General features: G+C 43.4%; 1 protein-coding gene across 2 annotated transcripts; it reads left to right on the top strand.

The window, feature by feature from the left end:
* The first annotated feature begins 7,039 nt into the window (after positions 1-7,039).
* slc44a1b (solute carrier family 44 member 1b) lies at positions 7,040-26,190 on the top strand. Of its 2 annotated transcripts, none has more exons than XM_068714040.1 (16): positions 7,040-7,457; positions 8,817-8,906; positions 12,318-12,460; positions 14,594-14,730; positions 15,228-15,321; positions 15,487-15,656; positions 15,734-15,823; positions 15,901-16,046; positions 16,204-16,390; positions 18,404-18,572; positions 18,740-18,896; positions 19,730-19,813; positions 19,893-20,030; positions 20,536-20,772; positions 20,997-21,095; positions 22,731-26,190. In XM_068714040.1, exons 1-16 carry the CDS (start codon positions 7,401-7,403, stop codon positions 22,752-22,754), a joined length of 2,022 nt encoding a protein of 673 aa, XP_068570141.1. In that variant the 5' UTR covers positions 7,040-7,400; the 3' UTR covers positions 22,755-26,190. The 2 variants fall into 2 exon arrangements, with proteins under 2 accessions (XP_068570141.1, XP_068570142.1); XM_068714041.1 differs by lacking the exon at positions 7,040-7,457 and adding an exon at positions 8,138-8,408.
* The last annotated feature ends 271 nt before the right edge of the window (positions 26,191-26,461 follow it).

Genomic DNA, 26,461 nt, shown 5'->3' with positions numbered 1-26,461 from the left:
TGTTAACCCTTTCTCATTGGATTGACACATTTTCCCCACCCTTTTGCAGAACAGTTAACACGGATGTCATTCAAGCAGTCCAAACTCCATTGTTTTAGCTATGGTAACCAAAAAGAAACCATCTGTTCCTAACTATTAGAAACTACCTACATCAGTATGAAATCACTGAAGCACCTGTTTGACACTCCTTCACACAAACCTTCAATTAGCAATCAGTCTGCAGGCCTTAAAAGGTGCAGCGTCTGGGTTGTTCTTTGCCAACATGGATGGAAGAGGTCTAAGGCAGATGAGAGTAAGAGTAAGAGGTAGAGGGGTCCGAGGAAGAGGAGTCCGAGTGCGAGGTGGAGGTATAGTTGGAAGGGCTCAGGTTTCTGATGAAATTCGGGCAACTGTTATTGATCACGTTATCAATCATGGTCTTTCACTGAGAGAGGCTGGATAAAGAGTCCAACCTGTGCTAAACAGAAACACTGTTGCATCCATTGTCAGAATTTTTCGACAGGAAAACAGGTAATGTTGCTGTACAGTATATACAGAAATATCCTCAGTGATATACTTTATGTAATTGTTTCCTCACTCCCATTACATGTATTCTTTGTAGAATCCAAAGGCTACCATTCTCTGGTGGTAGAGGGAGAACTTTTAGTGCTGAGCAGGAAGCAGCTGTTGTGAACATGGTTGTGGCAAACAATGCCATAAGGCTGCTTGAAATCAGGGCAGCAGTGATCGCAGATCAGGGCATGTTTAGGAACATCAACAATGTGAGTGTGACCACCATTGACCGCATCCTAAGAAGGAATCATATGGCCATGAAGCAGCTCTATACAGTTCCATTTCAAAGGAATGTTGTGAAGGAGGCCAGATATCAATATGTGGAGGTAAGGAAACATTACTACAGTATACTGTAATGCCTTGTCATATCATGCAGTTAGAGTCAACTGGAGTCACTTTTCATTGTCATTTTGCCTTTTTTTACTTAGAGAATAATGGAGCTTGAAGCTGAGGGGCCACATCATGTCTTCATTTATGTTGATGAAGCCGGCTTCAATCTCTGTAAACTGAGGAGACGTGGAAGGAACCTCATTGGGTACAGGGCCACTATCACAGTTCCAGGACAGAGGGGCGCCAACATAACCATGTGTGCTGCCATCTCCAATGATGGTGTCCTATGCCATATCCCCACTATTGGCCCATACAACACCGAGCGCCTCATAATATTCCTGAATGCACTTCATGACAGGCTGATCCCACCTGAGGAGAGAGGGCTGTTGAGGCCTGGTATGCCACTCTTCGTCATTATCTGGGACAGTGTGGCGTTCCACCACTCTCGCCTTGTCAATGAGTGGTTTGCAGTACACCCTCGAATGATGATGCAGTTCCTTCCAGCATATTCCCCATTTTTGAATCCCATAGAGGAGTTCTTCAGTGCTTGGAGGTGGAAGGTTTATGATCACCGTCCCTATGAGCAGATGCCCTTGCTGAATGCAATGACTGCTGCTGCCCAAGAAATAGGTGCAGAGGAATGTCACGGTTGGATAAGGCATGCAAGAAGATTTTTCCCCCGGTGCATTGCAAGAGAGGATATTGAATGTGATGTGGCTGAGGCCATGTGGCCCCATCGTCAAGACAGAAGAGACTGAGTATCAATAGTGGCTATTTCTTATACTTTACTGTAATAGATTTTATTTTGGTTTACATGTATTTTGTGTAATATTTAAAGTATTTCAGTTTTCAGCCACAGTTTGAAAAAAAGAATCAATGGAATCAATCAAATTTGCATCAAAGCATTTCTGATTCTGGATCCAATTCTTTGCAAGAAGGCAAATTTGACAACAAATGGCACTGGCATGAAAGCTACGTACAGTAATTGGCTACAATGACAAGCAATGGTGCACTGATTTGCACTGAGTGCTGTATTTTGTATTTTGTTGTCCACTGTGTAATGGTTGATTGGAAGAGCTCATACACTTGTTTGCAAGTTGTGTTGTTTGAAGGCAAAATTTGCTTTTGTTGCATATTTTAAATGTTTTGGCACGGTTAGAGCCTTTTGCAAACAAAATGTGTCATTTCGACCATGAGTGCCACTGTTTCGGCCTGTGTGTTAACTGTTTTGAAAATGTGGAGTTTGAGTTGACTGCTGCATCAAAGCAATCAAGAAAAACTGTAGTAGTTGTGTGACAGCATTGTGAAAATAATAGATAAGTATACAAACATTTTAATTATTTTACTTGTGCCAGGTTTATAGATTGTTCTTTGTAGTAATTGTTATTCATATCATCAGATTATTATTAGTATTATTATTGTACTTGTTATTTTAGAGTACTGCCGTTTACTTCAGTTCAAATATTAATTTAAATTGACCGTTATATAGTCAAACACATAAAAACATGAATTTGTGGGGAGCTCTGGCTGTACTTCCTGTGAGTGGAAGTGGACCAAGTGCCACTACTGCTATCACTACTACTATTACTACTACCACTACCAGTAGTACTGCCACAACTACTACTACTGCTATCATTACTACTAGTACTACTACCACTACTACCACTACTACTATTACTACTATTACGACTACCACTACCAGTACTGCTGCCACAACTACTACTACTGCTATCACTACTTCTATTACTGATACCACTACTACTACCACTACCACTATTACTACTACCACTTACTACTACCACTACTGGTACCATAGACACTACTTCCACTACTACTATTACTACTACCACTACCAGTACTACTACCACTACTACCACTACTACTACCACTGCTGCTATCATTACTTTTATTACCACTGCCAAAACTACCACTACTACTGTTACTACTACCACTACCGGTACCACTTTTCTGTGTTTCTGTGTAAAGGTTCTGTGTGTCTGTATAAAGGTTCTGTGTGTTTGTGTAAAGGTTCTGCGTGTCTGTGTAAAGGTTCTGTGTGTTTGTGTAAAGGTTCTATGTGTCTGTATAAAGGTTCTGTGTGAAGGTTCTGTGTGTTTGTGTAAAGGTTCAATGTGTCTGTGTGAAGGTTATGTGTGTTTGTGTAAAGGTTCTGTGTGTCTGTATAACGGTTCTGTGTGTTTGTGTAAAGGTTCTGTGTGTCTGTATAACGGTTCTGTGTGTTTGTGTAAAGGTTCTATGCGTTTGTATAAAGGTTCTGTGTGTCAGTGTGAAGGTTCTGTGTCAGTATAACGGTTCTGTGTGTTTGTGTAAAGGTTCTGTCTGTTAGCATAAAGGTTCTGTGTGTCAGTGTGAAGGTTCTGAAGGAAGAAAGAGTCGATGAATGAACAGGAAGTCATGTTGATATATTTCTGTTCCCTCTCTTTTCAGAATAAAAGCCTCAGTGAGAAACATCTGACTGGAGATGAGCTACTGTCTGAATCAGTGTTTCTCTGATAATCACTCTCTGTGTTGTGACTGACCTCTAGTGGACAAACACATAAATCAATAATCTGCCTTCAGTAACAGATTAAACATGAGATCAGTTTCTATTATGTGTATTATATGTTGTTGACATGAAGTCAGAAGAGATCACATGTTGTTCTATTAACGTTCTAGTAAACGTTTGTTAACAGGATGATGGAAGGAGGTTCCGCACAAGAGTAGATCATGTTTATCTAGTTCATAAAAGAACATGAACAATATCACATAAATACAATCGTCATCATCATCTGTTTACAAACTAAATCTACAAATAAACTATTTTAAAAGTCTTTATTTTTTTCTGGTTTCATTGATTTTTGTAGTTTCTAGAACGTTTTTATGATCTCACATTAAACCTCTGAATCTTTATATTGAGTTGATGATTTTAAAATAATTGATTCTTAGTGAGGATCCTTTAGAGTGATGAAGTTTAAATATATCATATATATACAGTCAGGGCCATAAGGATTTGGACTGTGACACAATTTTTCTAATTTTGCTTATTTACACAACCCCAATGGATTGAAACTAATCAGTCAACATGTGGTTGAAGACTTTCAGCTTTAATTCAATGTCTAAAACAAAACAATCACAATGACCGTTTATGAATTACAGCCACTTCTACACAGTCATCACATGTTCAGAGGCTCAAAAGTAATTGGACAAACTAACATAATTGTGAATATAATCATTATTTTTAATAAGTCTGGCTCCATAAACACAAACATCACTAAACGGTGAGTTTCCTCCCTTGAGATGCGTTCACAGACTTTCTACTGCAGCCTCCTTCAGCTGCTGCTTGTTTGTGGGTCTTTCTGCTTCACTTTTATCTTCAGGAAGTGAACAGCTGCTCACCTGGCGAGATCAGGTGACTTGGTCATTGAAGAATATTCCATTCCACTCACCTGACTATTTACACCACCTGAGTCACTGGTTACACCACATGACTCACTGGTTACACCATCTGACTCACTGGTTACCCCACATGACTCACTGGTTACCCCACATGACTCACTGGCTACACCATCTGACTCACTGGTTACCCCACATGACTCACTAGGTACACCACCTGACTTACTGGGTACACCACCTAACTCACTGGGTACACCACCTGACTCACTGGTTACCCCACATGACTCACTGGCTACACCACCTGACTCACTGGTTACACCACCTGACTTACTGGTTACCCCACATGACTCACTGGCTACACCACCTGACTTACTGGTTACACCACCTGACTCACTGGGTACACCACCTGACTCACTGGTTACCCCACATGACTCACTGGTTACCCCACATGACTCACTGGCTACACCACCTGACTCACTGGTTACACCACCTGACTTACTGGTTACCCCACATGACTCACTGGCTACACCACCTGACTTACTGGTTACACCACCTGACTCACTGGGTACACCACCTGACTCACTGGTTACCCCACATGACTCACTGGTTCTTACCACCTACTTACTAGTTGCACCACATGACTCACTGGTTCTTACCACCTGACTTACTGGTTACCTCACCTGACTCACTGGTTCTTACCACCTGACTCACTGGTTACCTCACCTGACTCACTGGCTACACCACCTGACTCACTGGTTACACCACCTGACTTACTGGTTACACCACCTGACTCACTGGTTACCCCACCTGACTCACTGGCTACACCACCTGACTCACTGGTTACATCACCTGACTCACTGGTTACCCCACCTGACTCACTGGCTACACCACCTGACTCAATGGTTACCCCACCTGACTCACTGGTTACACCACCTGACTTACTGGTTACACCACCTGACTCACTGGCTACACCACATGACTCACTGGCTACACCACCTGACTCACTGGTTACACCACCTGACTTACTGGTTACACCATCTGACTTACTGGTTACACCACCTGACTTACTGGTTACACTACCTGACTCACTGGCTACACCACATGACTCACTGGCTACACCACCTGACTCACTGGTTACACCACCTGACTCACTGGTTCTTACCACCTGACTTACTAGTTGCACCACATGACTCACTGGTTCTTACCACCTGACTCACTGGTTACACCACATGACTCACTGGTTCTTACCACCTGACTTACTAGTTGCACCACATGACTCACTGGTTCTTACCACCTGACTTACTGGTTACCCCACCTGACCCACTGGTTCTTACCACCTGACTCACTGGTTACACCACCTGACTTACTGGTTACACCACCTGACTTACTGGTTACCCCACCTGACTCACTGGTTACCCCACCTGACTCACTGGCTACACCACCTGACTCATTGGTTACACCACATGACTCACTGGCTACACCACCTGACTCACAGGTTACACCACCTGACTTACTGGTTACATCACCTGACTCACTGGTTACCCCACCTGACTCACTGGCTACACCACCTGACTCAATGGTTACCCCACCTGACTCACTGGTTACACCACCTGACTCACTGGCTACACCACATGACTCACTGGCTACACCACCTGACTCACTGGTTACACCACCTGACTTACTGGTTACCCCACCTGACTCACTGGTTACCCCACCTGACTCACTGGCTACACCACCTGACTCACAGGTTACACCACCTGACTTACTGGTTACATCACCTGACTCACTGGTTACACCACCTGACTCACTGGCTACACCACATGACTCACTGGTTACACCACCTGACTCACTGGTTACCCCACCTGACTTACTGGTTACACCATCTGACTCACTGGTTACACCACCTGACTTACTGGTTACACCACATGACTCACTGGCTACACCACCTGACTCACTGGTTACACCACCTGACTTACTGGTTACACCATCTGACTTACTGGTTACACCACCTGACTCACTGGCTACACCACATGACTCACTGGCTACACCACCTGACTCACTGGTTACACCACATGACTCACTGGCTACACCACCTGACTCACTGGCTACACCACATGACTCACTGGCTACACCACCTGACTCACTGGTTACACCACCTGACTTACTGGTTGCACCACCTGACTCACTGGTTCTTACCACCTGACTCACTGGCTACACCACCTGTCTAACTGGCTACACCACCTGACTCACTGGTTCTTACCACCTGACTCACTGGTTTGCTATTTGCTGTTCTGCACTTTCAAGTCTCCTCTTGACATTTGAGAACATTGAAATTACTGGACAAAATATTTATAATGATCTCAATTACTTTAAACTATTGGTATTTGTGAAATTGTGTTTATTTGAAAGATGTCAACAATAAAATCATGCCATTGTATTCATTTTGAATTTATTATCGTTAAAATAGAATCCTCTAATAGTTTTCTTGGTCCGTACATTTGGTCAGACGGTGGTGCCGCCGGACATTTTCAGGATTTGAGATGCCAAAACTTGGCATCTCAATTTGAATGTATTCAAACTCAATATATTTTATTGAATGAAATGCCACATGGCATGAACTGATAAACTTATATGAAAAGGAAATAATGGACTCGGACACTAAAATATGGACGTCATGTCATTGACCCACACACACACACACACACACTCACGCACTCACACACTCACACACACACACACACACACACACACACACACACACACACTCACACACTCATACAAACACACACACACACACTCACACACACACACACACACACACACACACACACACACACACACACACACAGCCTGGTACAACAGTAAACAATAAGACAAAAGTGCTCTGTTTCTGCTGATCAGACCCACATCGCTGCTGTCCTCAGTCTGTAAGGAACACCAGGACTCTACAGGACTCTACAGGACTCTACAGGACTCTACAGGACTTTGCAGAACTCTACAGGACTCTGTAGAACTCTTTATGACTCGTCAGAAGTCTCCAGAACTCTACAGGACTCTACAGAACTCACCGGGATTCTCCAGTACTCTAAAGGACTCTGTAGAACTCTCCAGGACTCTCCAGGACTATGGACCCTAGGTATCTCTCCTCAAGCTCTCAGCAGCAGGTTCATCTCAGGAAAAAGGTAAATAGTATAGTACAATTTGAAAGTACTTGTACTTTGTACTTCCTGATACTTTAGAGAAAAAGTATCTGAAGACGCTTTTATTGATTATTAATGAATTAATTAATGACTGAATGACATCACACAGAACCAGGTCTGTGGTACTTTGTGTACAAGTACACATTCTTTAAAAGTAGCAGTACAACAGTGTAAAAATACTGCAGTACAAGTAACAAACAGAACCATGTACAAAAGTATTGTCTGAAACTGATGACATCATCTGTGATTAAATAGGATGTAGTACAATAATTGAATGTGTTTTATATCTAATATACTCTATAACGGTTTATGTATTCATGTGTTTTATATTTGATGTATTCATTTATATATTGATTTTGTGACATGTTGATCTGATTTAGACTTCAAAGTGGGAAATTAAATATTACCAAAATAAATCTACAAGCAAATAGAAGCAAAAGTACTAAAAGGACAAATAAAATAAAACTACAAACCAACAAAAGAAAACTTTGTTTTCCTCAATGATCGTTCCAGTGGAGGAAACAGCGCCAAGCTGCCGTTAGCGTCCACGCAGTGGTCACAGCAGGTATTACACCTGCAGCTCCGCCGCTGTAACGGTTTGTTGTTCAGCTTCTCCTGCTCCGGCACGGCCACACATCGCGCATGCGCAATGAGATGAATGGCCGTTAATCCCCCGCTCGGTACGGTAACCGGAGGAAATAGCATGCTCAGCGGACCGGACCGCTCAGTCTGAACCGTCGGGACTTGCTCTCCTGCACCGGGTTCTGGTTCTGGTTCTGGTTCGGCCTCCAGAAGATCTCTCCGCTGCGCAGTGAGTGAATGAGGGCAGAGCGCACGGAGCTGTCAGCTGAGGCTCCGTGAGGCTCCGGGAGGCTCCGGGAGGCTCTGTGCACGTCCACCCTGACTGCAATGGGATGCTGCGGGAGCGCGGAGGTAAGAACGGCTCGGCCCGGTCCGGTACCACCCTAACCCTCCTCCGTCCCTCCTGCAGTGCACCGGTGCGTGTTTATTTGTTCCCCGTGAAAGGGAAACCGAGAGAGGGCCGAGCTGGGATTAGAGCCAGGAGGCTGTAATCCAATTAGCTCATTTACCGGGTTTACCGGGGCCTGTTTCCGGGGCCTGTTACCTGGGGCTGTTACCTGGGGCTGTTACCGGGACCCGGTTCGGCCCGATCCTGCAGGCCCGGTCCCGGTCCTGGCCCTGCAGGATTTACGTGTTTACCAGGGCCTGTTACCGGGAGATAATCGGTGCTCTGCGGTGTGATTAGTGATAACCGGGCCTGAGTCCGATCTGAGACCGTGTCCCGGTCCCGGTGTGACCGTGTGTTGGTGTGTGTTTCAGAGGACAAAGAGAGAATGGAGACCGCTGGAGGACCGGAGCTGCACCGACCTGCCCTGGTTCCTGCTGTTCACCGTCTTCTGCGTTGGCATGGTAACCACGGCGAGCCTCACTCTGATGCCATGTTTACATGAGACGTTAATATTTATATTTATATATATATGTATTTATATTTATATATATAATATATATATACTATATATATAGTAATATATTTATATATAGAAATTAATATATATATATATATTTATATTTATATTTACATGTATATTTATATATAAACATATAGAATTATTATAATTATATATATTATATTATTATTTATATTTATATATATATATATGTAATGTCTTTGTCACTCAAATATGGAACATGTTTATAAGATGAAATGATGAATCAATAATAATCAGTTAATCAATTTGAACTACTAACAAACATTTATGATGTTTTGTAAAACGTCAACAAATAAATGTGTACATGTATTCATTGATTTAAAGCTTTGAAATATGGTGTATTCAGGTGAACTAGGAAACTTCAGCTTCTGTGGTGTGGTCCAGGTGTTACAGTGGTCCAGGTGTTACACTGGTCCAGGTGTCACACTGGTTTAGGTTTGACAGTGGTCCAGGTGTTACATTACATTTACATTACATTACAGTCATTTAGCAGACGCTTTTATCCAAAGCGAGTTACAATAAGTGCATTCAACATTGGTAATCAAAAGAACTACTAGTCACCAGAAGTCATAAGTACATTTCCTTTTCCAAACAAGCATCTAAGAGCATGAAGCAGAGCATAACTCAGAGCCAAAGTACAGGGCAGAAACAAGAAAAACAGTTAGTGCTATAAGTAATACAAATACAATAAGTGCAACAAGCTAGTATGAAAACAATAAGTGCAACAAGCTAGTATGAAAACAATAAGTGCAACAAGCTAGTATGAAAACAATAAGCGCTAAGTGGAAGGCTCAGGGTAGCACTTCCTGAAGAGGTGGGTCTTCAGCCTGCGCCGAAAGATGGGCAGCGACTCTGCTGTCCTGACGTCAGTGGGAAGTTCATTCCACCACTGTGGGGCCAGGACAGAAAACAGCCGTGACCGGGTCGATCGGCCTCCAGGACCTCTGAGCGACGGGGCGACCAATCGCCCCGAGGCATCAGAGCGAAGTGGTCGGGCGGGGGTGTAAGGCTTGACCGTGGCCTGGAGATAGGAAGGAGCTGTTCCTTTCACTGCCCTGTAGGCCAGCACCAGAGTCTTAAACTGGATGCGAGCTCTTACAGGTAGCCAGTGTAGAGAACGGAGAAAGGAAGTTGTGTGGGAGAACTTGGGGTTACAGTGGTTCAGGTGTTACAGTGCCCCAGGTGTTATACTGGTTCAGGTGTCGCACTGGTTCAGGTGTGACAGTGGTCCAGGTGTTACACTGGTTTAGGTGTGATAGTGGTCCAGGTGTTACACTGGTTCAGGTGTGATAGTGGTCCAGGTGTGACAGTGGTCCAGGTGTCACACTGGTTCAGGTGTGACTGTAGTCCAGGTGTTACACTGGTTCAGGTGTCACACTGGTTCAGGTGTGACAGTGGTCCAGGTGTTACACTGGTTCAGGTGTGATAGTGGTCCAGGTGTGACAGTGGTCCAGGTGTCACACTGGTTCAGGTGTGACTGTAGTCCAGGTGTTACACTGGTTCAGGTGTCACACTGGTTCAGGTGTGACAGTGGTCTAGGTGTTACACTGGTTTAGGTGTGATAGTGGTCCAGGTGTTACACTGGTTCAGGTCAGGTGTGATAGTGGTCCAGATGTGACAGTGGTCCAGGTGTCACACTGGTTCAGGTGTGACAGTGGTTCAGGTGTTACACTGGTTCAGGTGTTACACTGGTCCAGGTGTTACAGTGCCCCAGGTGTTACACTGGTTCAGGTGTCGCACTGGTTCAGGTGTGACAGTGGTCCAGGTGTTACACTGGTTCAGGTGTCGCACTGGTTCAGGTGTGACAGTGGTCCAGGTGTTACACTGGTTCAGGTGTGACAGTGGTCCAGGTGTCACACTGGTTTAGGTGTGATAGTGGTCCAGGTGTGACAGTGGTCCAGGTGTCACACTGGTTCAGGTGTGACTGTAGTCCAGGTGTTACACTTGTTCAGGTGTCACACTGGTTCAGGTGTGACAATGGTCCAGGTGTTACAGTGCCCCAGGTGTTACACTGGTCCAGGTGTTACACTGGTTCAGGTGTGACAGTGGTCTAGGTGTTACACTGGTTCAGGTGTGACAGTGGTCCAGGAGTTACACTGGTCCAGGTGTTACACTGGTTCAGGTGTGACAGTGGTCCAGGTGTTACACTGGTTCAGGTGTGACAGTGGTCCAGGAGTTACACTGGTCCAGGTGTTACACTGGTTCAGGTGTTACAGTGCCCCAGGTGATACACTGGCCCAGGTGTTACACTGGTTCAGGTGTGACAGTGGTCCAGGTGTTAAAGTGCCCCAGGTGTGACAGTGGTCCAGGTGTTACACTGGTCCAGGTGTTACACTGGTCTAGGTATCACACTGGTCCAGGTGTTACAGTGGCCCAGGTGTCACACTGGTCTAGGTGTGACAGTGATCCCGGTGTTACACTGGTCCAGGTGTTACAGTGATTCAGGTGTTACACTGGTTTAGGTGTGACAATGGTCCAGGTGTGACAGTGGTCCAGGTGTTACACTGGTCCAGGTGTTACAGTGGTTCAGGTGTTATACTGGTCCAGGTGTTACACTGGTGCAGGTGTTACACTGGTCCAGGTGTTACACTGGTTCAGGTGTGACAGTGGTCCAGGTGTTACAGTGGTCCAGGTGTTACACTGGTTCAGGTGTTAAAGTGGTCCAGGTGTTACAGTGGTCCAGGTGTTACACTGGTTCAGGTGTGACAGTGATCCAGGTGTTACACACTGGTCCAGGTGTTACAGTAGTCCAGGTGTTACACTGGTGTTGTCCTGGTGTTACACTGGTTCAGGTTTGACAGTGGTCCAGGTGTCACAGTGGTCTAGGTGTTGCACTGGTCCAGGTGTGACAGTGGTCTAGGTGTTACACTGGTCCGGTGTTACAATGGTTCAGGTGTTACAATGGTTCAGGTGTTACAGTGGTCCAGGTGTTACAGTGGTTCAGGTGTTATACTGGTCCAGGTTTGACAGTGGTCCAGATGTTACACTGGTTCAGGTGTTACACTGGTCCAGGTTTGACAGTGGTCCAGGTGTTACAATGGTTCAGGTGTTACAGTGGTCCAGGTGTTACAGTGGTTCAGATGTTATACTGGTCCAGGTTTGACAGTGGTCCAGGTGTTACAATTGTTCAGGTGTTACAGTGGTCCAGGTGTTACAGTGGTTCAGGTGTTATACTGGTCCAGGTTTGACAGTGGTCCAGATGTTACACTGGTCCACGTGTCACACTGGTTCAGGTGTTACACTGGTCCAGGTGTCACACTGGTCCAGACACTGGATTCACTGTAAAAACATGTTGTGTTAGTTCAACCACTGACAGTCTCTTGTCCTTCAGGGCAGCATCTGCAGCTTCACCATCGTCACCGGCGGCGCCGCTCGCCTCGTCTTCGGGTACGACAGCTATGGCAACACGTGTGGGCAACGCAACGAGCTGATCGAGGGCGTCCGGCTGAGCGGCCTCGACCACACCGACAGGAAGTAGGTTTTATATGTCCACTGTGTACTTCTGCTGTACTTTATGTATACTACTGTGGTACAGACTCTGTCTGTCTGTCTGTTGTTTGTTACGTCTGCAACTACTATCAATACGTTAAAACAAAACAAGCCTGTTTTAAACAGATTTAAAATGTTATTTAAATTGAATCCCTGTGTGTCAAACAAGCTCCTCCTCCTCCTGTAACGATAGATGTCGTTGTCTATTTCCCTCTAAACTAAGACCAGTAAGCCAGCGGCCGTTTACTGTAGAGCATCGTCATGTGATCCTGACTCATGATGGATGTATCCGTGTAGACTGTTGATGGGTGTATCCGTGTAGACTGTTGATGGATGTATCAGTGTAGACTGTTGATGGATGTATTACTGTTGACTGTTGATGGATGTATCAGTGTAGACTGTTGATGGATGTATTACTGTTGACTGTTGATGGATGTATCAGTGTAGACTGTTGATGGATGTATCAGTGTAGACTGTTGATGGATGTATTTGTGTAGACTGTTGATGGGTGTATCCGTGTAGACTGTTGATGGATGTATCAGTGTAGACTGTTGATGGATGTATTACTGTAGACTGTTGATGGGTGTATCCGTGTAGACTGTTGATGGATGTATTACTGTAGACTGTTGATGGGTGTATCCGTGTAGACTGTTGATGGATGTATCTATGTAGACTGTTGATGGGTGTATCCGTGTAGACTGTTGATGGATGTATTACTGTAGACTGTTGATGGATGTATCAGTGTAGACTGTTGATGGATGTATCAGTGTAGACTGTTGATGGATGTATCCATGTAGACTGTTGATGGATGTATCAGTGTAGACTGTTGATGGGTGTATCCGTGTAGACTGTTGATGGGTGTATCAGTGTAGACTGTTGATGGATGTATCAGTGTAGACTGTTGATGGATGTATCAGTGTAGACTGTTGATGGATGTATCCATGTAGACTGTTGATGGGTGTATCCGTGTAGACTGTTGATGGGTGTATCAGTGTAGACTGTTGATGGATGTATCAGTGTAGACTGTTGATGGATGTATTACTGTAGACTGTTGATGGATGTATCCAAGTAGATTTATGATGGATGTATCAGTGTATCAGTGTAGTGGTATTTCACAGTGCTTTACTGTGGTACCTTTGGTGTATCACTGTGATATGGTTATGATGTAAAATGGTGGTATTTATTTGTGTACAACACTGGTATTTCTTGTCAATGGTGTGTGTTTAGTGAATTACTGTTGTACTTTTTAGTGTGTAACAGTTGTAGTTTTTAGGTATAACATGTGTGTATAACAGTGATATTCCTTTAGCTTATAAAGGTGGTATGTTAACTTTTAGTGTATTACCGTGTTTTTTATTGTATTACTGTGGTACTATTTTGGAGTTGTTCAGGGTACAACCTCTTACATACAGTCATGGTTGGTGGTCTATTGTATGTATATATATATATATATATATATATATATACATACACAGTATATACATATTTTTATACAGCAGTGTTCTAGTCAAGACCACCTAATCCATTTTCCTCAGAGACGATTTAAAACAGGTGAGGGAACTCTATTAGATTCTGAAAGAGGAGAAAAGAGTCTGTACAGGTGACCTCAGGTGACCTCATTAGCATACTGCCTGTGTGTGTTTAATAACAGGAAGTGTGTATCAGCTGATCACAGTTCTTGTTCTAGGAGGTTTTTCACTGGAAACTCTTTGTTTAGTTTTTCTCCCACGTTCACATTCTGACATTCTGCTCATTCTCCAGACATGAAGCCTGGATCACCAACCGTCCCCCAGGGGCCTTAAATGTCCGAAGGCTCCAAACCCTCTGGGGCCCTAAACGTCCCTATAAGCTCCAGACCTTCTGGGGCCTTAAATGTCCCTAAGCTCCAGACCCTCTGGGGCCCTAAATGTCCCTAAGCTCCAGACCCTCTGGGGCCCTAAATGTCCCTAAGCTCAAGACCCTCTCCAGACCTTCTCCTAAATGTCAAACACTGTTTTCGCCGTTAGCTGCTACATGTCGCCATGTTGAGAACTGTGTGGAGGCAATAGAGTTGCTCTGGACTTTCTAAAGATTGACTGCACGCTCTGACCTTCAGTGACTTCCTGTCCTCTCCCTCAGGTTCGTGTTCTTCCTGGACCCCTGTAACGTGGACATCGTCCAGAGGAAGATCAGGTCCATGGCTCTGTGTGTGTCTCTGTGTCCCACCGAGGAGCTGAAGACCTACCAGGACTTGAAGAGGTTCGCCATGCTCAACGGTGAGGTCATCACATGTTTCATTAGACGGGGGGGGGGGGGGGGGGGGGTCAGCAAAGAGCCAGTCAGGTGACCAGGACCCCGGATCCGGTCTGGACCTGTGAACAGATTGGTTGAGGTCTGGGTTCTGTTCCCTGTGGTTCATCAGGACAGAACTGACAGAGAGGAGGATACTGGTGATGTCATCATGATGATGTCATGATGATGATTTAATGTCTTACCACCCGAGTACAGTACACACACACACACACACACACACACACACACACACACACACATACACACACACACAAAGGCAGCATTAAGACGTCTGTGTCGTTGGTGACTCGTCTCCGTTTGTCTATCATGTAGTTCATGAATAGAGTCTCTGTCCCAGGCCACACAGGAACCAGGTCTTTCTCTTATTTTCTGAGTCTCTGTCCCAGAACCACACAGGAACCAGGTCTCCCTGTCTCCTGTCCTCTCTTACCTCCTCTCTGTCTGTGTTCTTGTGTTTCAGGTTCAGAATTGTGTTCCTACGAGTTAGCGGGTCATAAATACCCCGGTCTACCTGAGAGGGTCTCTAAATGTCCCAAACTTCCTGTTCCCCCCAGGTACGTCCAACCAATCCTGTAGGTCCACAAAAAACACTGTGGTTTGGGTTAAAAAAGTACCTTCATGTCTCAGAGCCTTCAGGAGACTGAAGACTTCCACCACTTAGTGTCCTTTTCTCTTTCTATCTAACCTCTCTAATGTCTCTAACCTGTGTGTCTCCTCAGTAAGCCGTTGCCGGTGTTTAATCGCTGCACTCCGGTGGATATTTCCTGCTATGCTAAGTTTGCAGAGGCCGTGGTGACGTTTGTGGGCGATAACAGCGTTCTGCACCGACTGATCGCCGGCGTCGCCGCCAGTAAAGAGATCATCATCGGCCTGTGTGTCCTCGCTCTGGGTGAGAACCTTATTGATCCATAATGATCCCTCACTATATTCTGTCTCTGTGACCTCTTACCTCTGTCTCTCTGTCAGGCCTCTCTATGATCCTCATGGTGATCATTCGTTACATCTCGGCCGTCCTCGTCTGGATCCTGACCTCGCTGGTGGTCCTCGGATCTCTCGGTGAGGTCACTTCCTGTTTCCCATTCTGTCTCTTTCTATGTAAAACAAGCTGATGTGTGTTTTTCTTCTGGTCTCAGCGGGGACCAGCGTCCTCTGGTGGCTTTACATCGACCACCGGCTGTATGGGAACCACACCACCAATAAAGAGAAGCAGGACGTGGAGGTCAGCAGAGACAGTGGACAGGCTCTGCTGGTCTATGCCGGGGCCTCCACCGTCTTCACCGTACGGATCTATTATTTATTCTGTCTCTATGAACCCTTGTAGTTCAGCAGAGGGGGCTCTGAACTTCGTAGTCCAGCAGAGGGGGCTCCTCTCCTCCTCTCTCAGGCCTATTGATCGATCAGGGACCTGATGGAACTATTCATTACTTCTGTTCCAGATCATCCTATTGCTGCTGATGCTGTTCATGAGGAAGAGAGTGGCTCTGACCATCGCTCTGTTCCACGTGGCGGGTAAAGTCTTCATCCACCTTCCCCTCCTCACCCTGCAGCCCTTCGTCACCTTCCTCGCCCTCCTGCTCTTCTGGGTTTACTGGATCCTGGTCCTGCTCTTCCTGGGAACCAGCGGTCAGTTTAAACCTTTACGTCCTGTTTTTTTATCAGATTCAGTAGCTTTGTTTTTCTTTGATTCACTGATCGGAAGATCAAAAGCTTCCCCCCAAAAAAACCTTTAACCTTTCAAAAACAGACCTAATTTTTAGGCCTCTGCTTGAAAATTGCATACTCATACTAAAAAGAGTATATCTCTGCAACTACAAGGTCTATTTGAATAATTTTGGTGTTATAATAAAGGGAATACTTGTGAGATTTGTACATATACTGTAAATATCAGTATATACTGTATATATTACTGGTTAAGAGTAAATGAAGATGGGACACAGCACAGATTGAAAAGTTTCAGGTTTGCCTAAAAGAAAAGCACTTACAGCACTATTATTTCTTTGGAATGATGCAGGTCTAAACCTCTCCCAAATCGTAGCACAATATGTGAACAGTCTCTGCAAAGTTTGACTTTGATAAAGAAAAGCAGAACAAAATTAGAGAGGTTTTAGTATATAGAATTCAGGCAAGGTCTCCAAAATGGTTATTTTGGCACCATCTGTGCCATTTGAATTTTCTCATGTACCAAACTATATATTTCACTTGTATATCACTAATGGTGTTCAATACATACAAATACAGCAGTTTCGGCTTCATTTTGAAGGCCAGAATCCTCTCTGAACCCTCTCTGTGTCTCTCTGCGTGTCTCTCAAGTTTTTCTCGATGTCAGACCCCTGTGGGTACGCAGGGCTCTATCTCAGCAACCCATTGGTCGATTTCAGTGATTGACACCTAATTTGAAGAGTTAGAGCCAATAGAATTTAGCTATCCTGACCAAAATGAGATTGACAGCACTTTTAGCCAATCAGAATCAGCAGGGCGCCGTCCTGTGAGACGTGCTGTCTGTGACGTAAGGCGATTCTTACACTTCCTGCATGGACTCACAGCAACGTAGAAAAGCCCGGAACGATTTTAGTATAACACAGGACGTAGGTCTAACGTATCTCAGTGTGGAATTACCGGGAAAATAAACATATCACGAAAAACAGCAAAAGTAAGAGAAATTTTACAACTATCGTTTGATGAAGCGATTTCTGTTGTTGATATTCTTTGGCTCATATCTCACTAATGTTGTGTTGTAGCTGGATTCGATATGTTGTATATTTCTGGAATCTGTGGAGTGTCTGCTTTCTTTTGAGATATTGTGTGTGTATTACATAAATTACCACAGCGGTAGAGCCAGAAATGTGGCGAGTGGGTTGCCTAGGTGGCACTACATGGATTTTGATATTTGGTAATTAATTTAGTTGATGTTTGAGTTGTGTTTGGAACATGTAAAAACTGCTTACATATTATTGTAGCCCAGGTTCTGTTGTTTAATTTGATGTGCAACATCATTATATTTGTGATAAGTGCATTTTTTTTGACAGTATATGCTAAGCTTTCTCCACAGCCCTCAAAAAAGGGGGCGCTCGAGCTTAACAGAGAAAAGAAGGAAACCTCAGAGATCAACAGATGAGGATCCCTCACAACATCACAGAGCTACAACATATTCAATGATTCATATAATGAGAGTAGTAGTAGCACTAACTAATCATGACAGCAGCAGTGGATTTAACATAATCATAATCATAATAAAAGTAATGGTTTCAGTAATAGTAATGTGACTAATAATAACAATGATAGTAGTCAGCCCTAACTATAAACCTGAACCAGCCCTAACTATAAATCTGAACCAGCCCTAACTATAAACCTGAACCAGCCCTAACTATAAACCTGAACCAGCCCTAACTATAAACCTGAGCCATCCCTAACTATAAATCTGAACCAACCCTAACTATAAACCTGAGCCAGCCCTAACTATAAACCTGAGCCAGCCCTAACTATAAACCTGAACCAGCCCTAACTACAAACCTGAACCAGCCCTGAAGTCTGCCCTCTGCTGGTGATCGAACTGAACTGCAGTGTCTCAACAATCAGCTTATTCAGAACGTACAACTTTCTCTCTTGAATCAACAATCAGTGTTTGTGGTTCTGCAGGGAACTCCATCCAGAACGAGGAGACGGGTCTGACAGAGTTCAGACTCACGGGTCCTCTGCAGTACCTGACCTGGTACCATGCGGTGGGTCTGGTCTGGATCACCGAGTTCATCCTGGCCTGCCAGCAGATGACTGTGGCCGGAGCTGTTGTCACCTACTACTTCACCAGGTGAGTCCACTTCACTAGGTGAGTCCAGTTCAGCAGGTGAGTCCACTTCACTAGGTGAGTCCACTTCAGCAGGTGAGTCCACACCTGCTGGAGTTTGTTTGCTTTGGACTGTGGCACATCAGGATCTCTGAGCTGGGAACCAGATTAATGTGGACTTAATGTTTCAGGGACAAGAACCGGCTCCCGGTGACCCCGATCCTGTCGTCTGTCCTGAGGCTGGTTAGGTATCACCTGGGAACGGTCGCTAAGGGAGCCTTCATCATTACCCTGGTGAAGATCCCCCGACTCTTCCTCATGTACATCCACAACCAGCTCAAAGGAAAGGTACAAAACTGTATTAACAACCAGCTCAAAGGAACACAACTTTATTAACAGCTCAAAAAAAAGGTACAAAACTTTATTAACAACCAGCTCAAAGGAACACAACTTTATTAACAGCTCAAAAGAAAGGTACAAAACTTTATTAACAACCAGCTCAAAGGAAAGGTACAAAACTTTATGAACAGCTCAAAGGAAAGGAACAAAACTTTATTAACAACCAGGTCAAAGGAAAGGAACAAAACTTTATTAACGGCTCAAAAGAAAGGAACAAAACTTTATTAACAACCAGCTCAAAGGAAAGGTACAAAACCTTATTAACAACCAGCTCAAAGGAAAGGAACAAAACTTTATTAACAGCTCAAAGGAAAGGAACAAAACTTTATTAACAACCAGCTCAAAGGAAAGGTACAAAACTTTATTAACAACTAGCTCAAAGGAAAGATACAAAACTTTATTAACAACCAGCTCAAAGGAACACAACTTTATTAACAGCTCAAAGGAAAGGAACAAAACTTTATTAACAACCAGCTCAAAGGAAAGGTACAAAACCTTATTAACAACCAGCTCAAAGGAAAGGAACACAACTTTATTAACAACCAGCTCAAAGGAAAGGTACAAAACTTTATTAACAACCAGCTCAACGGAAAGGTACAAAACTTTATTAACAACCAGCTCAACGGAAAGGTACAAAACTGTATATATATATATATATATATATATATATATATATATATGTATATATATATATATATACACATATATATATATATATATATATATATGTATATATGTATATATTTATATTGATCATGTGATGATGTATTTTTATCTCTCAGGAGAATGCGTGTGCTCGTTGTCTGCTGAAAACTTGTATCTGCTGTCTGTGGTGTTTGGAGAAGTGCCTCAACTATCTCAATCAGGTAACAAACAAACCTTATTTTCTCTGACTCTTCTTCTTGTTTTTATTTTGACCATCTCACCTGTGGTTTCATTTCCCAGAATGCATATGCAGCCACGGCCATCAACAGCACCAGTTTCTGCACGTCTGCACGCGATGCCTTCGTGATCCTGGTGGAAAACGCTCTGCGCGTCGCCACAATCAACGCCGTCGGAGACTTTGTGCTTTTCTTGGGGAAGGTGAGCTGAATCTGGATCTGACTGGTCCCAAGTGGTTCTGGTCCCTAGTGGTTCTGGTCTCAGAGACGTAAAGAACCAGACTGACGAGTAATATCCTGTTAGTGCCCCCTACAGGCTGGAGAGTTAAATAATGTAAAGAAATCACCAGCTCAGTGATCAGCTGCAGTCGATTATGAAGCATTTCAGTCGAAAGATAATTGATTTTTTTTGCCAATCACAAGGCTCCCAATGGTAGATAATTCACAACATCCTGCTGCTCTTGTTTCACAATAAAAGCTTTTCCAAAGGTAAATCACCTGAAGGTTTTTATTGTGAAAGGTTTCTCATGCTGGTTGTGGATGCATAGTTTTCTCTGAAGATAAAAGTCAATATATTTTATGTATTTATCTTTAGCTTAGAGGTTTGTCTTGATAGACAGATGACCGATTGGCATCTTTAGACTGAACTCACAGTTGTTGTTTTTCCTGTTTCTTTGATGTACGTATATAACTGAATGTTTCCTCAGATCCTGATCGTGACGTCCACGGCCTTCGCCGGCGTCCTCCTCCTGAACTATCAGCGGGATTACGCCGAGTGGCTGCTGCCTCTGATCATCGTGTGTCTCTTCTCCTTCCTGGTGGCTCACTGCTTCCTGTCCATCTTTGAGATCGTGGTGGACGTCCTCTTCCTCTGCTTCGCCATCGACACCAAGTACAACGACGGCACTCCGGGGAAAGAGTTCTTCATGGACAAAGCTCTGATGGTGAGAACGTGTTTATATTCATATTAACAAAGCTCTGACGGTGAGAACACGTTTTAATATATTAACAATAATAAGAAGGTGAGAACATGTTTAATGATATTAGGTGATGATAGCAAGGACAGGACGTAGGTGAGGAAGACTAAGTGTGTTTGTCCTTCTGACATTTGGACCCCTCCCTTCTTTGGCCCACCCCTGACCCCCCTATTGTGACCCTGCCCCCACAGGAGTTCGTGGAGAGCAGCCGGCGGTTGGGGCGGGCGGTGGAGCGTGGGCGGAGCCGGGTGAAGGAGGCGGTGTCGGAGGGGGCGGAGATGAAGCCCATGGTGAGTGACAGCGGAGGGGGCGTGGCCAAGGAGAAGAGCTCGTTGTCAGAGGAGGTGGGGGTGGAGCTGGAGGAGGACGGGGGGGAGTGGGAGGAGCTTCAGGAGTTCCAGGTGTACTACCTGCTGGTGGGGGTTCTGGTGGACTGGGCGCTGACGGAGCAGAGCGGCTTTGTCCTCTGTCTCAGCGAAGACGTCGTCCTCTTCCTCTGCGTCTACCTGCCCACCTCCACCCTCTTCCTGTTTGTCAGCCTGCTGCAAGCGCCAAGCCCTACCCCCTCGACCCCCAGCAGCAAATCTGCCGCCGTCACCGCCGCAAGCTAACACACGTGTGCTAACGAACATGTGCTAACTGATGCATGCTAACACATATGTGCTAACAGATGCATGCTAACGGACGCATGCTAACACACTTGTGCTAACTGATGCATGCTAATGGACGCATGCTAACACACTTGTGCTAACTGATGCACACATTCCTGAGCATGCTGATTGGATGAGAACTGACGCATGCTAATCTGACTCATCCTCCTCATCATTACCATCATCATCATCATCATCATCACAGCTGCTTCTTCAACATCTGGGACAAACTCTTCATTGACTTTGTTTATTTGTAATTTATTTTTTATACTTTTGTATCTTTATATTTTAAAAGGTTTTTAATGTTTGAAGTTATTTTGCAGCTGCTTTTTCTATTCGGCCTTATTTACTCACCGCGGTGCCTTTAAGGACTCAGCAGATAATCCGATGACTTGGTTCCTCTGTGATTCAATGAAATATGACATAAATCACCTGTAAAAACCTGCAGAAACCTGTAGAGACCTGTAGAGACCTGTAGAAACCTGCAGAGACCTGCAGAGACCTGTAGAAACCTGTAGAGATCTGTAGAAACCTGTAGAGACCTGCAGAAACCTGTAGAGACCTGTAGAAACCTGTAGAGACCTGCAGAAACCTGTAGAGACCCGTAGAAACCTGCAGAGACCTGTAGAAACCTGCAGACCTTCATGTCTGGTGGTTCCTGATCCTTTTAGCTTTAAAGTCCACCTGAGAGTTTTTCATTGGCTTGCAAATAAAGAAAAATGTTTTCTTTATCCAAAGCAAAAACCTAAATCTGAATAAAGTCCAACATTCGAGCAACATCTGAATGTAATGTTTGTTTCTGCTTCATTTTTTTACTTTGATGTAAGGAAATAAAAAAGAGAGAAAACTAAAGCAGTATAATAATACTAATAACAATAATAATAGTACAAACATGTATCTGTGAGTTAAACAAAGCAAAGACATCCCAGATTGTATTACAAAGATACTAAAAACTACTGCAAAGACACAAAAAAACAACACAGATACAAAAACCTACCACTAAGAGACTCTAAACATATAGTATATTAGGAGACTACAAACGACCACAAAGACTCTTTTGTGCTGTGTAGCCATTTTGTGTCTCTTTAGGAGGATTGGGGGCTATATGTATGTATACTGTTTAGTTGTGAAGTGGACTCATGACCTCAGTGTTTCTAACATCCTGGTTTCACCACCTAACTACCCATGATGCTTCACTCTCCCGCCTCCATCCTGTCTGTTTGATGTTCATGAACCGGGTCGGTTTTAACCATGTGGCCTCGTTTCCTGTTTCAGGCTCCGGGGACGAGTTCAGCTTGACCAAAATCAGCCAATGGGACTTCTTAAAAAGAAAAGAGACATTCCAAATGTTTATTTTTACCAACGTGTAACATGTTTACTATGGTTTCACTCCAGGGAAAAAATATTTTAATATAAACTGTAAAAACGTAACAATGTAACGAAGCACTTTATATCGAAGCGCTGCAGATCTGAAACCGGCTGATGCATTTTTTCGTAGTGATGTCCTTTTTTATAAAACGTTACCTGAACCCATCACATCATAATGGTTTTTATAAGACTCCACCTGGACGCCATATTGGATCAGGAGCGTTGTGATGTCATCAGAGGGGCGGAGTCTGTGGCGGTCCCTGGTCTTGGTGGCCCTGGTCATGTTCGGAGTGTTGATGGCTGTCGTCATAGAAACAAAACCTGGTTGTAACCCAAACAGGATTCTGATGAACGGTTCAGTTTCAGACGCCACGTCACAACAAACTGCTACAACCAACGTGGGGAGCCCAGCTAGCACCATTGCTAACAAGCTAATGAAGCTAATACAGCTAGCCTGTTGGAATACGAGATGTTTAATAGTTATCATGTTTTAGATTCTTTATCTCATATTCCTGCACACTTTGTGAACACTCGATATAAAGTCAGAAGTTTTTTACTTTTCAAATGTTCACGGTGGTGATGACGTAAAATCATTCTGGTATAAATATGAATGATCATGTGAAGTTGAATTAATGGTGTAAAACTAAAGTCGAACATCTTACCTTTCTAAACAAATATGGTTTGAATCCTCACCTGAAGCCGACAGGGGAACGCTAAAGCTAACGCTAGTGAATGAGCCCTTTCCTCCTGGTTTTAAGGCCCAGACCAGTTGAGGAAGAAGAACTCAGAACTTGTAAAGTCACTAGGAGGATCTTTTCTTTAAGATGACTTTGGTTCCTGTGGATGAAAGTAGAAAACCTCTCAGGGTCCGATGGTCAACAGGTTTTGTGGTGACGTGGAGTCTGAGACGGCCGTCAGACTGTTGTCCTCAGCCGTCTCCTGGATCCCACTTCCTGTCACCATCAAGTGTTGTCCCCATTCACACCAGAAAAGAAGAAGAAGCGTGTGGGCGGAGCTTCCTGAGGAGATCAGAGAGTCAGCAATAAAAAAAAACTGCATCATGTGACCATCAACAACAACAACAACTTCAACAAGTCTTCCTGCTTTTGTTTGTTCATCATGTCCAACATGTCGTTCAGACTTCAGACAGGAAGTTTAATGTTTGACATCACTTCCTGTCCAACACGTCAGACAGGAAGTTTAATGTTTGACATCACTTATTGTCCAACACGTCGGACAGGAAGTTTAATGTTTGACATCAGTTATTGTCCAACACGTCGGACAGGAAGTTGTTTGACATCACTTCCTATCCAACACGTCGGACAGGAAGTTTAATGTTTGACATCACTTATTGTCCAACACGTCGGACAGAAAGTTTAATGTTTGACATCACTTATTGTCCAACACGTCGGACAGGAAGTTTAGACAGGAAGTTTAATGTTTGACATCACTTATTGTCCAACACGTCGGACAGGAAGTTTAATGTTTGACATCACTTATTGTCCAACACGTCAGACAGGAAGTTTAATGTTTGACATCACTTATTGTCCAACACGTCAGACAGGAAGTTTAATGTTTGACTTCACTTATTGTCCAACACGTCGGACAGGAAGTTTAATGTTTGACATCACTTATTGTCCAACACGTCGGACAGGAAGTTTAATGTTTGACATCACTTATTGTCCAACACGTCGGACAGGAAGTTTAATGTTTGACGTCACTTATTGTCCAACACGTCGGACAGGAAGTTTACTGTTTGACATCACTTATTGTCCAACACGTCGGACAGGAAGTTTAATGTTTGACATCACTTCCTGTCCAATACGTCAGACAGGAAGTTTAATATTTGACTTCACTTCCTGTCCAATACGTCGGACAGGAAGTTTAATGTTTGACATCACTTCCTGTCCAACACGTCAGACAGAAAGTTTAATATTTGACATCACTTCCTGTCCAATACGTCAGACACAAAGTTTAATGTTTGACATCACTTATTGTCCAACACGTCGGACAGGATGTTTAATGTTTCACATCACTTATTGTCCAACACGTCGAACAGGAAGTTTAATGTTTGACATCACTTATTGTCCAACACATCAGACAGAAAGTTTAATGTTTGACATCACTTCTTGTCCAATACGTCAGACAGGAAGTTTAATATTTGACTTCACTTCCTGTCCAATACGTCGGACAGGAAGTTTAATGTTTGACATCACTTCCTGTCCAACACGTCAGACAGGAAGTTTAATATTTAAAATCACTTCCTGTCCAATACGTCAGACATGAAGTTTAATGTTTGACATCACTTATTGTCCAACACGTCAGACAGGAAGTTTAATATTTGACATCACTTCCTGTCCAACACGAGGCAACTGATTGAGCAACCGAGTCAATGTCTCGGTCTGTGAGATGCAGCTGAAAGCTCAAAGAAAAGACAGAAAAATAGTTCATATTTCACTTCCTGTGTGAATGAAGTTAAACAAGCTGAAACCTGCAATTTATGATTATTAATTATTATGACTGATTAACCGTTTCAGCTCCTCGTCAACCAATGCCCAATAATCTGCTTCACTCACCAATCAACCGATTATTGATCTGATATCGTAGTAATCACATGATCCGATCAATTATTCTCACTCTCCTCGTTAAAGGTGTGTAAATGACAACACAGCTGATGTCCTCAGCACATCTCTCTGTGGTTGGTTGTTTCTGTTGACAGTATAGCTAACATGATAGCTTAGCATGAGCTCAGCAGTAGTTTGCTTTATCATTAGCTTTCTGTTAGCTTACTGTTAGTTTACCATTAGCTTACTGTCACTTTACCATTAGTTTATCATTAGCTTTCTGTTAACTTATTATTAGTATTCTGTTAAAACGTGTAGCTTGTTAGCTTTGTTAGCATCTAGCATGCTATCACAGGCCCTAAATTCACTTCCTGTCTGAGTCCCAATAACTTCAAAAATGTTCCTGTCGTCATAGTAGGCTAAAGGTCATTTACACGTCTTTACAAAATACTACAATTAAATACTCAAGTATTCAGTAGATAATTTCTCAGATGAAATGAATATTACTCTTTTAAAGACATTAGTAAATGTACATTAGTAACAATAAGGGTTTTAAATCGGCTCCAGTTTGTCGTCAGTTTGTCTTCATTCTTCACAGTAAAGTTTGTTTTAAAGCTCCGTCCCTGAGAAATGAACCACCATTACTACCACTACTCCATTAACACATCCATCACTTTAACTCTTGTTTATCCTTTGAAGTGTTGGAATAACGTCATGTCATTATAATTACTGTTTAAATGAAGCATGTCCATGTTTCTCATCTCAGTTTCCTGTTTGTAACATTTAAGAACTTATTTTCTGGTTCTGGGTTTACTTTTTTATATTTATCATTTGTTTTGTAAGAAAAATAATAAAATTGAAAATTGAATCTGTTTGATGGCCGTCTGATTTCAGTTTCAGATTATGATATATGTTAATATATTATTCTATAAAATATTCTTCACATCACAATACATAAACAATATATTATATTATAAGATATTTTCTAACAATGATCTAGAGAGGAGGACCTTCACACTTTCCCGAAGTCTGAATTACCCACAATTCATAGCGTTGTGACATAACACGAGGTTA

The sequence above is a fragment of the Cebidichthys violaceus genome, unplaced genomic scaffold (assembly GCF_023349555.1).
Source record: "Cebidichthys violaceus isolate CVI_PGR_0920_01 unplaced genomic scaffold, fCebVio1.0.p SCAF_2, whole genome shotgun sequence".
Taxonomy (NCBI): domain Eukaryota; kingdom Metazoa; phylum Chordata; class Actinopteri; order Perciformes; family Stichaeidae; genus Cebidichthys; species Cebidichthys violaceus.
Note: the sequence above shows the minus strand (reverse complement) of the source record. Positions and strands in the feature narration are given on the sequence as shown.

What these genes read in the sequence shown, in the direction of transcription:
- slc44a1b (XM_068714040.1), top strand. Translation starts at nt 7,401, where the DNA reads ATGGACCCTAGGTATCTCTCCTCAAGCTCTCAGCAGCAGGTTCATCTC. An exon ending in GAGGTTCGCCATGCTCAACG is followed by an intron (nt 14,731 to 15,227) that starts GTGAGGTCATCA and finishes CTTGTGTTTCAG; the next exon opens with GTTCAGAATTGTGTTCCTAC. An exon ending in GCTCTTCCTGGGAACCAGCG is followed by an intron (nt 16,391 to 18,403) that starts GTCAGTTTAAAC and finishes GTGGTTCTGCAG; the next exon opens with GGAACTCCATCCAGAACGAG.